Genomic DNA, 14,496 nt, shown 5'->3' on the forward strand with positions numbered 1-14,496 from the left:
GGAGGGCCCGCTGTGGGCAGAAAAACGTGATCTTCTCTCACTGGATCGTGCACACCACCCCTGACAATAGCCCTGTGCGTGGCAAGTCGGGTGCATTCTCTCCAGTATCCCTGCTGGGGATTAGGGTGGTGTGGGGGATTTCCCACGATGGACCCAGGCCCAGAGCTCTTGTCTGAGTCTGCGCTGTCCCGCTGGCGCCCCACACTGTGCCCTGTGTGGCTGTGGCTTCTGTGCCAGGCGTCCTCTTTCTCCCTTGAATGTGCCTCTTATCTGCCGGGCTGAGGACGCTCTTTGTGTGGCGAGGCGGTCTGCGCTTGTTCCCTTCAGCCCTGGCGAGAAGAAGTGGGGATTGTAAAAAGCAGCAGTCGGCCCTTCGGGCTCCTTTGTGCAGAGCGCCATAAATAATGTATTTGGATTCGACGGGCCAGAGACGGAAAAACATACCGAGCCTCTCTCTCGGTGATCAGGTGGATCCTGCTGTCCCAGAGCAGAAGAAAAGAACAAGGTTGCTCTGAAATCGGAGAAGACGTCAAGTGACCCCAGAGCTCCGCCATGAGGCCGGGGCCAGACCGCGGCAAAAAGGAGCAAAAAAAGGCCACCCCTGAGCCATCTACCTCCCCAGCCTTCTCGACCCCATCCGGGGTTTTGGAATAACTGGCTGTGCAGGTGGAAGACGGAAGGACAGGTCGGGGCTGCGGCCCTTCCCACGTCCTTGTTGCCCTCAGTTCCTGGAGTTCAGCAGAGAAACGTGGGCTGGCCAAGCCACGCGCTGAAGTCGCAGGATTCCAGGTGTCATGCAGCATTCCAGAATTCCTACAGAAACTCAGGCTCGGGCGTGTGCTGCCCGCCCCGCGGCAACAGCTGTGCACCGGGCCTTTCAGATAAAAGCGTTTCGTACAGAGCTGAAAGACCACGTGATGCTCATGGATTTGGTGCAGAGTAACTGGCTTCCCTCGCAGAGAAGAGCCAAGGTTTGCCTCATCCACATGCGTGCAGGCCTGACGACCCCTGAGCAGCCAGCCAGCACATACGAGGTACGGCTGGCCCCGGGCGGGGGCCTGAGGGCACACGTTGGGCTCTGGGAGTAATGGAGGCGTTGCTCACCCGGCAGCGGATGGGGTGTTTATCTCACTGGAGACCTGCGGCACATCTGGCTGTGGTCTTTCCCGGGGACTTAGAAAAGACTTTCCCCCCGTTAATTGATCTCAGTTATTGGAAGTTGGGGAGGAGCAGGTGTATTGATGCATGGGGTTTTCCCAGGGTGCTTGTCTGCATTTACAATCATTCTAGTGGTTGCTCCCAGGACAACAAAGCCGGGCACTTGGCTTCCACATTTTGAAGCCCCAGGATGTTTCTGGGAGCTAAACCTTCTTAGCGGTACGTTTGCGATGACCTGTCTTTAAAAGCAAATTCCCATGTCTTTCTCTAGACATTGTTTAGAATACACAGGGCTCACCTTGATGGAGGGAGAACGGATTGATCCGAGCTGGGCCAGCACGAAGAGTCTTTCAGGCTTTGAGGATGAGCTCTAACTTTCGGGCAGAAATCGATGCGTGAGAGAAAGGAGAACTTGGGGGATTTAAAATGTCAGAGTGAGATAAACTTGTCTCTGAAACGTATTTGCCTTCGGCAGCGAAGGATCCGCCACAAGCAGTTATCTTTTTGGAAAGTAAACACGTGAAATCTGACCCGCTCCTTATTATACGTGGGATAAATTATAAACGACACTGGACATGACTCCCAGCAGCTCACTTTCCCGTCTCTCAGGATAAATGGAACAGGCAAATGGCTGCTGCGTTAGGGAAGGGCAGCCTGTCTGAGTACTGACGCCCTCCCATGAGTGCTGGCAGGGACTCTGGCTCTCTTGTCCTAACCCCAGGCGGGGAGGCGGCCAGCACAAAGCGGATGGAACAGGTTTGTCGGGTTCAGAGCAGGCTTCTTGGCGTTCCTGCCCTGGGGGTGTGACTCTCCATGTTTACCACAGAGATGTAAAGGCCGCAGAAATAATGGTGTTAATTAGAATCAGTAATAGTTGTTCATTACTTCAGTGCCCAGTCAACCTGAGCAAAAGGTGTGCAATTAGAATATAATTGAAAGAAACCAGAGATGTTATTATTCACAAGAATTAATTGGATGAGGACAGGATTCTATCATGGCACAATTTTCATAAGATTTATTCCCCAGTCCTCTAGAGAGAAGGAAAAAAACTTCTTGAGTTATGTCATCAGGCATTTTTACAAACGTGTTCAAAACCCTGCGTAACAAACAACAGCCCTGGTGTTCCCATTTCCGTGTGTGTGTGTGTGCGCGCGTGCACAAAACTTCTGTTATTGCTACAGCCACACTGAGCGTGGCAGGGTTAGAAAGTGCATCTTTGCAGAAAGTTGTCACACTTCAAATACAGCGGAGGTCACAGCTGCAGACTTTCCTGGCCCGATCCTGCACTCCACTGATGGCCAGCAGATGAGCCAGGGCGTTTCGATGGGCCCCAGACACCCACCCCCATCCCTCACAGGCAGTCAGCGATGGAGGCGTTCTCGTGCGTCTGTGACTTGGGAAGTGGTGCGCGCAGGGGTCTGGGTTGCTTCTTCCCGACAAGGGCAGGCCAAATGTGAAAACCCTCGGGTGGGATTCACACCTCCTACCCCCTCTGAATTTTGAGCTCTGCTCGTGACTTTTAGTGGAAAACATTTTAGAAATTATTTTTTTATTTGAAATAGACAAACAGAGAGAGGTTTTTCATTGCCAGTTCACTTTGCAAATGTGTGCAACAGCCAGAGCTGGGCCAGGCAGAAGTCAGGGTCCTGGAACTCAATGCAGGTCTCTCACATGGGTGGCAGGGACCCACGCTCCTGAGCCGCACCTGCTGGCTCCCAGGGTGTCATCTACAGGGAGCCGGATTGGGAGCAGAGTGGCCAGGATGGGACCGCGTGTACCCATGTGGGATGCAGGCATAGCAAGTGGTGACTTTAGCTGCTGGGCCCAGCACCCGCCCCACATGCCAGAATTTCAAATATTTCCCACTCACTGAACTCCCCTCCTACCTATTGTTCCCACAGGGGCATGTTGGCACCATTTAAATCAGGGAACCTAAGAAGGAGGGAGGTTCCTTCCTCTGTTCCCGAGCTGAGGGTCCAAGAGAGCCCAGTTCACATCCTCTGAGCCCTGCCATTGGGCGTGGCCTGGGGACGCCTTCTCTTTAGGGCCGTAAGTTAACCTGCCCAGGGTGTGACCACAAAGTACCTCCTGGGGTGAGAGACGGGCCAAAGGCCCTCAGGATGACCTCTCAGGGCACAGAGGCGCTGGGTTCAACTTACTGGTTTTCAAGTCAATTGGTTTTGGAGATTTTGATTTTGTTAAAAACTCATGGATTTCAACTTCTGAGAGGCTCTGAACTCTACCTGGGCGGTGTGTAAGGCCCGTATATGGGGGTTTTTCTTTTTTTTTTTTTTTAAATATATTGATTTTATTTAAAATGCAGGGTTACAGACAGCCAGAGGCAGAGAGAGACCTTCCGTCTGTTGGTTTACTCCTCCAGTGGCTGCAAGGGCTGGGGCTGGGCCGATCCTGAGCCAGGAGCTTCTTCTGGGTCTCCCATGCAGGTTCAGGGGCCCAAGCACTTGGGCCATCCTCCACTGCATTCCTAGGCCACAGCAGAGAGCTGGATCGGCAGTGGAGCAGCCGGTCTCAAACCAGCGCCCATATGGGATGCTGGCACTGCAGGCAGTGGCTTTACCGGCTACGCCACAGCGCCGGCCCTCCATACGGTGATTTTTCTGAAACCATGGCTTAGGCCTGAGCTGTGTTAAGGTTTGGAGAAGTCACCTATCCCCTTGGATGGCAGGGGTGGCCCATCCACTAGCCCCGATGGCCTTGAATAGGAACTAGAGGGAAGGCCCGTGGTGCTGGGGGGCAGGCAGAGCTTGGAGCAGGAGGAGGAGAGGACGCGCAGCCCATCCTTGTGCTCACACAGGCAGAGCCGCAGCTGCTCCTCACTCCAACGCCCTGAACCCTTAGGAACACAGCGCGGTAGCAGCGGCTCCTGCGCAGGAATCCGACAATCTTCGGAGGTCAGCACACCCGACCTGGGCAGTGACATGGGCCCGTGTCTTCGCTCTGCTTGCTGTCCACATTGCAAGTGTGGACACATTCCGAGACTCTCTGTGAGGTGGATCTTGGCGGCTTCACGATGTCAGGATGGGAAGCCGTGTAGACTTTGGTGATACTGCCCAGAGCGAGAATGTGGGTTGAGAAATTCCTGATGATAGGCCTGGGCTTGCAAGCCACCACGGGCCCATCCTATGGCTTTGTGTTTGGAAATCTGGGTTTGGTCGTGCCTCCAGCTATTTATCAAAACCTCCATCACCATTTGCATGCTTCCTTCCTGTTCATCTCTCCCCGCTGGAGGTGGGGAGGGGAAGTGGGGCCAGCACAGCTCATGCATGGCTGGGTCTAGGAGCCAAGGCGCATACATTCATGGCCCAGTCGGGGCCATTGTGACTCAGGGCCCAGAGCAGACCAAGGCATTGGCAGTAAATAACAAACGGGCGCACACACATGTGGGCACCAGCTGGCGCCCCCCACCCCAGCTCTCACACTGTCCCGTTTCCTCGCCTTCTCCGGCACGGGGGCGGGCCCGGGCCAGCTGTGGGAGCGCTGCTCTCCGCGGGTCTCAGCCTCTGCTCTTTCTGCATCCCTTTCTCAGGATGGCTTTCCCCTCAGTGTGGGTCCTGTTTCCTTCTCTGCACATCAGATAACTTCTGGGATGGTGCTTGTTTTGTTGTGTTCCTTTAAAAAGTGTTGAACTTTGTTCTGGCGTGGGGATTCGTTACTTGAAAACCTCCGATCCTTTTGAGGCTTGCTTTGCGCTATGAGAGGGCAGGTGGGAGGCAGACTGTGGTAGGGGCAGTGGTTCTCGGGTAGGTAGGATTTAGCGCCCCCAGGGGTATCTGGTATTTGGTCAGCAAAGCTTTCCTTGCGGGGGGGGGGGGGGGGAGTGCTGGCATCTTGTGGGTAGGGCCAGGGGTGCTGCGACAACCCAGAGCTCACAGGACGGGGCCCCTCCCCTCAGCAGAGCAGGGTCCAGCCTAAGACAAGTGCGGCGCTGGGGCCCAGGAACCCTGGACGAGAGCTTCCTTAGCCCCACTTTTTTTTTTTTTTTACATCACATTTTCTTTTTCACTGATACAAAGAGTACAAATTTAATGCAGCTCACAGATAGAATTCTAAGAACATAGTGGAACTTCTCTTCCTCCGTCCCTCTTTCTTTTTAATTTTTGTGTTTTAAAATGTTTTTTAAATTTTAATTTTTAATTAGTTTTTAACAGAGTCAATGTGATTTGTAGATAGAATTCTAAGAACATGATATACCCTCCCTCCCAGTCTCCTTCCTTCTCCCTTTCTTTCTGTCTTTTTTAGTTTTTGAGATAATGTATTTTAAAATTACATTTCAGTAAAAGGCTTAATGCTTTGACGGATAAGAAGTTTAACAAGTAGAAAGAAACAGGCCATAGTTTAGTGGGAAAACAGACAACAGCTCTAAACAATGCTTGAATGGAAAAATGTCCATTCACCCCTACACAGTAATTTTTAAAGTAGTCACAGGTCATTAGAACTGTAGTAGTAGAACATTCTTTTTTTTAAATTTTTTTTTTTTTGACAGGCAGAGTTAGCTAATGAGAGAGACAGAAAAGTCTTCCTTCCGTTGGTTCAACCCCAAAATGGTCACTACGGCTGGCGCTGCGCCGCTCCAAAGCCAGGAGCCAGGTGCTTCCTCCTGGTCTCCCATGCGGGTGCAGGGCCCAAGCACTTGGGCCATCTTCCACTGCACTCCCTGGCCACAGCAGAGAGCTGGCCTGGAAGAGGGGCAACCAGGACAGAATCCGGTGCCCCGACCGGGACTAGAACCTGGGGTGCCGGCACTTCAGGCAGAGGATTAGCCTAGTGAGCTGCGGCGCCAGCCGTAGTATAACATTCTTAACCAATGGTTTGACAAATTACAAAACAAAGTTTACAAAGCTATGTTTGCAGCAATACTGATAACACACAGATGTTTTCTGTTTTCATCTTTTTAAGTTTTAGCTTCCACACACACACGGGAGAACATGCAGTGTTTGTCTTTCTGGGTCTGGCTTGTTGCACTCTACATGGTGTTGACTTTGAGGCAGAGGGTAGAATTTCCCTCTTGTTTATAGCTGAATGATATTCCAGTGTGTATGCATGGCACATTCTCTGTCCACCCATCTGATGTCGGACACCTGGGTTGATTTCCTATTTTGGCAGTCGTGAGCAGTGCTGCTATAAACATCGCAGTACAGGTATCTCTGTGATACATGTGTCCGTGTCTTCCGGGCAGTAGGATTGCTGGTCATAGGGCAGGTCTATCTGTCGTTGTTTAAGGAACCTCCAGGCTGTTTTCCACAGCGGCTGTCCTGGTTCACTTTCCCACCCACAGCGTGTCGGTGTTCCCCTTTCTCCACAGCCTCACCAGCCTTTGTTCCTGTCTTTGGCCACCCTGATGGCTGTCAGGTGACAGTGTGTTGTGGTTTTGATGGGGTGGAGGATGGACCCCCTGCATCCTGCAGCCATGGGAGCTTTGGGGCAGTAGCCCCGGAGCTACACTCATGTGCTGTTTGTGAACTGGGGGGATTCGCCCTAGCTTCTGCAGGCCAACACCAGGAGCAGCCGATAAAACCATCAACCCACCCTGGGACGTTGGGGAAACAACCCCACTGTAGCCCGTAACACCAGGACTGAAGCAGTGTGTTCTATTTCTGTGATTTTTTTTTAAATTTATTTATTTATTTGAAAATCAGAGCTGGAGTGGCAGAGAGAGAGAGAGAGAGAGAGAGAGAAGGGGGGGGGGTGGTCTTCTCTCTACTGGTTCACTCCCCAAATGGCTGCCATCGCCAGGGCTGGGCCAGGCCAAAGCAGGAGCCAGGAGCTTCTTCTGGGTCTCCCATGTGGGTGCAGGGGCCCAAGCACTCGAGCCATCTTCCACTGCTTTCCCAGGCCATAAGCAGGGAACTGGATCAGAAATGGAGCAACCAGGATCCAAACCAGTGCCCATATTGGATGCTGGCAGTGCAGGCAGCGGCTTTACCTGCTGTGCCGCTGTGCCAGCCCCAGCTATTCAGTCTAAATTTCTCAATACCACTGGAGTCTACACGGTGGACACAGGGAAGAACCTACCTGCATTCCACCACTCTGGACGCGTGCCCTCAAGAGTAAAATCTGTGCACCTTGTAGTCGCCCCGTAGGACTGGAACAGGTCCAGCTCACATGGCCTAGACCTAGGGCCAGGGCTGATGGTGTTAAAAGCCACAGCACCAGTTGGACTCTCCTACAGGTCCATCCACATCGCACAGTCCTAGAGCCACAGCAGTTGGTGCCACTAGCTCTGGCATCGCTCAGGCTTGCCGGCAGGCCAAGGGGCAGCTGTGCCTATCTCCCTCAGCACCAGGAATAGTCCCACTATTGAGACACCCACCTTCTGGGTCTGCCGCTGGCATCTCACACGTGGTGAGCGCTTTGCGGGTGGACTGGTGGGCACCTGAGCTGTTGGCAGCTCGGCGCGCGGTCCCGTAGCTGCCGGAACTACCACTCTCCGGAGCTCTTTTCTGGGTCTCGGCAGTTTTCTCTCGTGCAGGTGCAGGTCAGTACTTGACCAATGTCTTGAGGGGTCCCCTGTCCTTTGTGGCGACCCTTCCCTCCCAGGCCTGGTCTCTCTGTATCCCCCTCTGCCGCCTCTGCTCAGTGAGACCCAGGCCCTTCCGAGTCTCCCCTCCCTGCGCTGACCTGGGAGCTGCCTCCTGGTGAGGGCGGGCGCAGGCCTCGCCTCTCCCCTGTGCTCTCTCGTGGTTCTGCAGGGCCTCTTGTCCGCTGTCCTGTGGCTCTCGTCCAGGTGCTCCCTGGCAGGAAGTAGGCGTCTCCCTGGCGGCTCTGACGTCCTGCAGGGCTGAGGCTCTCTGCTTCATGAATGCTTCCCGGTGGGTGGGCTGTGCCCTTCTGGCTTGGGGAATGAAAGAGCCCCATTTGAAGGGCTTCGGTGTCAGGATCGCTTGATTCAGGGAATAAAGAGGCCACTGAGACCAAACAGGAGGCAAACAAGCAGCACCTGTCTTCTTGCAGTTATCGGAAGCTGGGGAGCAATTTTACCTGCTTCCACAGCCGGGCTTCAGCCAGATCAAAGTGTCTGGAGTCTCATTTTTCTTCCTGAACTCTTGGTCTCCAGGCAGTGTTTACACAGGGATGTGTTGGTGGCCCTGGCTGCAGTACGGGCACTTCCTGTTTATGTTTTTCTTTTTAAATGTTTGTTTATTTGAAAGGCATAGTTACAGAGAGGAAAGACAGAGAGAAAGGTCTTCCATCTGCTGGTTTACTCCCCAAATGGCCTCAACGCCAGGGCTGGGCCAGTCTGAAGTCAGGAGCTAGGAGCTTCTTCAGGGTCTCCCACCCTGGGAGGGCTGGGGTGCAGAGGGACCTGGGGCGGGGTGGGAGGGGTGTAAGTCAGGCATGAGAGTGGTGAGGTCGTGGCCCTGGGTGCAGGGGGAGAGAGAGGGAGACAGGACAAAGCACGTTGCTGTGGCCGGGCCTGAATTGCCCCATTGACCCTCACCACAGCTCTGTGAGATGCACGAACCCCCTGCACATGACCTGCCCTGAGGTCTGTGCTGCTGGCCGAGGAGGGGGGGCACAGCCCAGCTCCTGGCAGCCACAGCTGGAACCCAGAGGGACACAGAGCTCACCGCAGGGAAAGTCGACGGCGCCAGTCCTGGTGTGGGAGGAGACTATAGAACCTCCCGCCGCCTTCCCACTCTCCTTGGCTACAGGGCTTCTCTTCCCTGGGCTCCTGACTAAGGCCCTCCTTCTGTGCTGAGCCCCACACGTGTCTGCACCACCCTGGTTTGAATGCCCCAGAATCTGTTCCTCCTGGGCGGGAGCAGACGGGTTAAAGAGGAAATGCTGGGACTGGGTTGTTTGACAACGTGTGCCAGGGCCCCCGCAGGTCCTGGCTGACACAAAGGCAGGGTTACTGCCCCTTCTCATCCCCTGTCAGCAGAGGCAGCCCTGGCCCTGAGTGCAGCTCAGGGAGTCCATGCAGAGAACCCAGCAAGACTGCACGGAGGAGGAGATGTCTGGGCACATCCTTCATGGACAAGTGGGAGGTTTATAGGCCGCGTGAACAGGAATGGGGCAGGAGGGACATCCCTGGGTGGCCGCCCGGATGGGGGACTCTCCGCAGAACCCAGTGGTTCTGTGTGAGTGCCGGAGCTGGGCTTCAGCTTGACATAGGAGGATGCAGTCCCTGAGCAGAGAGAGAGCTCGGACTGTCACTCCCAGTCCCCTGGAGCCTTTGGCTGAGACTTGGTCTGGGTTGTGCAGGGGGAAAGTCCATGGGGCCAGAGACAAAGCACAGCTGGTAGGGAGAGCACGGATCCAGGGTGGCTTCCCAGGGCTCTGTCAGGTGGGCCACACGAGGCCCCAGCACGTGGCTTGCAGAGACCTCGCTGCAAACAGGGCAGTCAGTGGACCCCCAGGGGGGCCGTGCCTATGCACTGCGGCTCTGGACCCCTCCCCCATAGCAGCTTAACTAAGGATCCTGGAAAGAATCGAGCCATGGCTTAAGCAGTTTAACTGGCAAGACAAATTCCTTGCTCTAGACAAGACTACAACAGAATCTGGTAAGCAATAATTTAGATTCACAATGTTTGGCACGCAGTCAAAAATGACCAGACAGGCAAAGAATCCAGAAAATATGGCCCTCATATGAGGATAAATCTGTTAATATGAGAAGATCCATTAATGGCAGAATGATGAGATTAGCAAGCTAGGGCTTATCATATTTTCCTTTTAAATTCAAGACTTCAAGGGAAGACATCACCATAATGAGGATCGAAATGGCCGATATAAAAAAGAATCACATAGGATTTCCAGAGAGAAAAAAATGACACTACCTGAACTGGAAATTGTTCCAAATGGGATAAGCAGCAGATTGAATGCCACCAAAGAAAAGATCAGTAAAGTTTGCAAAATGGAGACAAGAAAAAGTGGAGGAGTGGGCAAGAGAGAGGGAGCCGGCCCCTGGGTGCCCTGTAGGACGGTGACAGGACGTCCAGCAGGCAAGAGGGTCATTCAGAGTTCATAAAAATGTGCATCAAAGACTGGATTTCAACTTCTTTTATGCACCCAAAATTATCTTTTAATTCCATTTCCCATGAGCTTCTTAAAGTGCCCTCCTGTGTGATTAGAATCTGAGAGTGTGGAGGCGTCAGGAGGACCAGGTTTTGGAGAGAGAACGGCTGAGAGATTCCCCGTGAAAGGCGTGCAGAAGCATGTCTTGCCGACCGTCTGTGTGGCAGAGGCCAGATCGCCAGGGTTGTCCTGGGCCGCATTAAGCGGTGTAGCTGTGAGTGTTGCCCAAATTGGCAGCCTGCAGGGTTATCCCTGGGGTTGTCCAGTCCAGGGCTGAGGTACATTTCCTGGAGCAGCGAGCTTCAGTTAGGACTGCCACTGTATTGGTTTGTTGCAGGATTGCAGATGGTTTAAGCTCTGCATAGCTGTTAGAGGAAAACCAATCGGGAGGCCACTGTGTCTGCTGCTGCTGTCTAACACATTAGTGCATCTTTGGCCCTTGAAACGCTGCCCAGGTATTTCAGGGCCCTTCAGTGCAGAAGTCTGTGTGGAGAGGGGCTCTCCCCTGCTCAGGGTCTCTCCCGACGTGATCAAGGTGTCCACTGAGGCTGAGGTCCTCTTCCAAGGTCACTGGCTATTGGTAGAACTTGGATCCTTGTCGTTGCAGGACTGGGGTCTCCGTTTTCTCTCTGGCTGTCAGCCAGAGGCCATTCTCAGCTCCACAAGGCTGTCCCCAGGTCCCTGCCTTGTGACTCCAGCCAAAGGCAGTCACCCCACGTGCGTTTGCTTCTTTGAGGCGGCCAGGAGGACCCCGTCTTTAAAAGGCTCACCCGATCGTGTCAGGGCCACCTGGTGGGGTCTCCCTGTTGATTGACTCCACGCGATTAGTAACCTTAAGTACAGTGGCAATACCCTTTCTTCTTAACACGTAACATAAGCGTGGGAGCGAGCCCCTCTGATTGACAGGTTCTGCCCCCACCCCGGGGGAAGCGGACCAAGGGGTGGCAATGTGAGGCACCGGCCGAGATTCCTGCCTTCTACGCTGTATTTTAAATTTTTCCATCTCTGGGGGAGAAAGGAAATAAAAGGCTCTTTTGGAACCGAAGGCCCAGGGTTGAACGTCCGTGTGGGAGCTCCCCGAGGACAGTGTCCCTAGGCCAGGAGAGGTGCTGCCGCTCACCGCCTGCACCTGTGCAGGGCCAGCCCTCAGGAGGCGTGGGGGCGTGAGTGACAGCATGGTGGATGGCTGTAAGAAATCTGCCGATTCAGTCATCTTTAATGGGATTTGTTTTCAGTGGTCAGCAGACAATGGAGGGAGGGGCTCGGCTCTGTCTTGCCCAAGTGAAGCTACTAAAAGGGATCACTTGCTTTCTCCTCCGTTTATTCCAACAGTGAATGGTGAGATTATTCCCGGTAGTGAAACTGTTCCACTTCCTCCTTGTGAGTCTAATGCACATCCTTTCTTCACCCAGAGGATCTGACACAGCTCCAGATAGGAGGATCTTGGAACATGCCCAGACTTTGGGAACAATAATGTATCAAAGAGGCAAATAGGGCTGCAGGTCAATGGCGAAATGTTTTCTCACAGTCGACAGTAAGTCGTTGGCCATTCTGTGTGTAAAGCGAGCAGCCACGTCCCAGCCAGGAGCAGGTGCATCCGCACGCCAGGGGCCCGGATGCCTCTGCCTAGGCCTCTGCAGAAAGTTCACAAAACCCATTATTGGAGCTGCAAGTGTGCTCAGCTCCGCACTGATGAGATCTGGACACCAGCAGCTCCTTAGCACTTGGCTGGGCTGTACCTGCCTGGCGCTGCCCTGGGCTCCCCAGAGGTGGCCCAGGAAGTGGTGATGGGCGACGTGAGGTGGGCACAGGGACAGGGTCTTGGTTGATGGATGTGCAGGAGGGGCCCGGGAGTGAGTGGGAGGTGCCACGTGCTCAAATCCTCACTCCTGATTGGAGGGAAGATGGGGTACTAGTTCCTCATGCCTGTAGGCCGCTGTGCTGGCTGCCAGAAATACGGAGCTTCTCCAGGACACAGCCCCACAGTAATGGGCACTTGCTCAGGCTTGGTGGTGGGATTTGTGGGGCCTGTTGCAGAACAAAAATGCAGGTCCTCTTGTCATAGAACAAAGAAAATTATCACAAAAAGAAAAATAATAACTTATTTTTTCTATAGTCTCTTGATTTTGATGGTGTTTTTAATGTGCTATTCAATGTCAGTCCAAATAAAGAAAAACTTTGTTATGGTCCTGTATTTTACTGTTCTTCTGTATGTGGTGCAATGCCAGCTTTAACGCAAGTATGAATGGAAAGCGTTTGACTCACGTGGAATCGCCTGAGTGACACAGCTGGTGTTTTTAGCTTATCCATGCATGTTTGTCACTCTCACCAGAACAGGGAGGCACCACAAACTCGCACTCACCTGTTTGTTTCATTCCTTGATATAATCGCACTTTGCCACGCTGTCTGCCTTGGGGGCTGGGCCGTCAGGAAGCCCTGGAAGGAAGCCTAGGCGGCCTCCTCTTCCTCACCCACCTCTGCCATCGTGGCAGTCCAAGTGGCTGGCGTGGGACAGAGCAGTAGGAAAGGACAGGGCTTGGTCGCTCCTGTTTCTCAGACATCGCTGCCCCTCTCTGCACAGGAAGCACGTCTGGCCTAGGGCGGGCCTCGTGGCTGCCTCCTCTGTCTCATGGGTAACGCGCTCATCTGTCTTCATCTTGATTCTCGCTGAAGTCCCACACATTGCATTCCCCCAAATTCTGGGACCCGGCGACATCTGACACCAGCAGCTCCCACCTTGCACCTGCTCCCTCTGCATACACATGTCCCATCATGCCCCAGGACTTCTCCTAAGAAACCCAAGGTCGGAGCTAGCACATATGAAGTGCTTCATGACGGCCATACCAAAAGCACAGGTTCACAAATGGAAACTTGAGCAGATACGACATCATCAAGGCTAAAAATTGTGTGCAGCCAAAGGACACTAGGCACAGTGAAAAGGAAGCCTGCCGTGGCGTGGGTCACCTTCAGGGCAGGACGCTAAGTGAGAGGAGCCAGACACCAAAGGGGAGAACTTGTTGGGCTGCACCGAGTTGAAGCCCCTGGGTTTGCTGAAGTCACAGAGACAGAAGATAGCATGTTGGTTACCAGAGGCTGGGAGGAGGGGGTGCAGGGCTAGCATTTAACGGGAGCAGAGGTCTCTGTGGGGATGAGGAGGCCCTGGAGATGGACAGCGGCGGTGCTGCCCAGCACTGAGAGGGTGGGTGCCCAGTCCTATGCTCGAAAGGGGTTCGAGGGCGACGTCTGACACAGCCGCAAAGATGTTGCTCGGGACAACCATTACCCACACTGCAGTGCCTGCGTCGGCATTTGTCTCCACTTCCACTTCCGGCTTGCTGGGCGGCAGTCAGTGATGGCATAAGTACCTGGATCCCTGTTGCCCATGTGGGACTGGGGCTGAGTTCCCAGCTCTTGGCTTTGGCCTGGCCCAGCCCTGGCTGTGGTAGGCATTTGGGGAGTGAACCAGTGAATGGAAGATCTATTTGGTCTGTCTCTCTCTCCCTTTCTCTCTCTAACTTTCAAGTAAATTTTTAAACATCTGTAAGGTTGAAAGGGTGAATTCTGTTATGTGTATTACATCATAATAAATTGCTGAAGACAGCAACGTGAAGCCAGCGTGGCCCCTTCTGAGGGCAGGTGTCCGTGCACACACACAGGCCCTGCCCCTGCGGCCAGCCTGCCCTGGTTCGCTTCGTAGACTGTGCACTCTGAGTGCATCAGACAGTTCTGAGCCAGAGGTTCTTCCACAAGACATTGAGATCCTAGGGCAGCGTTCAGAGGTCTGTCTTTTCATGCTATGCATTTGTGGAACCGAAACTCCAAGTCAAACAGGATATTATATCATTTTAAAAAAGTAAACTGGGGCAGGCATTTGGGGCAGTAGTTAGATATCGCTTGGGTTGCCCGCATCCCCTGTCAGAGCGCCTGGTTCAAGTCCCAGCTGTGCTGTCTGCTCTCAACTCCCATTTCCTGCTCATGTGCACCCTTGGAGAGAACAGCTGATGCCCCAGATGCCTGGGTCCTTGCCACCCACGTGGGAGACTTGGGGGAGTTCCAGGCTTCTGATTTTGGTCTGGCCCAGTCTTGGCTGATGCAGGCATTTGGGGAGTGAACCAACGGATGAAGATCTCTCTTTTTGTCTCTCTTGTTGCCTTTTAAATAAATAATAAAAGTCAGACTTATTAAGATATAATTCACATACATGATTCATTTGCACAATGCACAGTTCACTTTGCTTTGGCGAATGCAGACAGTTGGATAAATGTACTAAACTCTGGATTAGGAAATACCCACCACTAAGTT

At 53.4% G+C, this 14,496-nt stretch overlaps 1 protein-coding gene across 4 annotated transcripts in view; it reads left to right on the plus strand.

The window, feature by feature from the left end:
- Positions 1-260: 260 nt before the first annotated feature.
- Positions 261-14,496, plus strand: part of C15H10orf90 (chromosome 15 C10orf90 homolog) — a 231,072-nt gene continuing 216,836 nt past the window's right edge. For 3 of the 4 annotated variants that reach the window (XM_017350773.3, XM_017350774.3, XM_051833506.2), the window contains exon 1: positions 261-1,034. In XM_017350773.3, the coding sequence (XP_017206262.2) occupies positions 795-1,034 (240 nt within the window). In that variant the 5' untranslated portion in view covers positions 261-794. The remainder of the gene's footprint in view (positions 1,035-14,496) is intronic. The other variant, XM_051833507.2, reaches the window with a different exon arrangement.

Source organism: Oryctolagus cuniculus, chromosome 15 (genome assembly GCF_964237555.1).
Source record: "Oryctolagus cuniculus chromosome 15, mOryCun1.1, whole genome shotgun sequence".
In the NCBI taxonomy this organism is placed as follows: Eukaryota; Metazoa; Chordata; class Mammalia; order Lagomorpha; family Leporidae; genus Oryctolagus; species Oryctolagus cuniculus.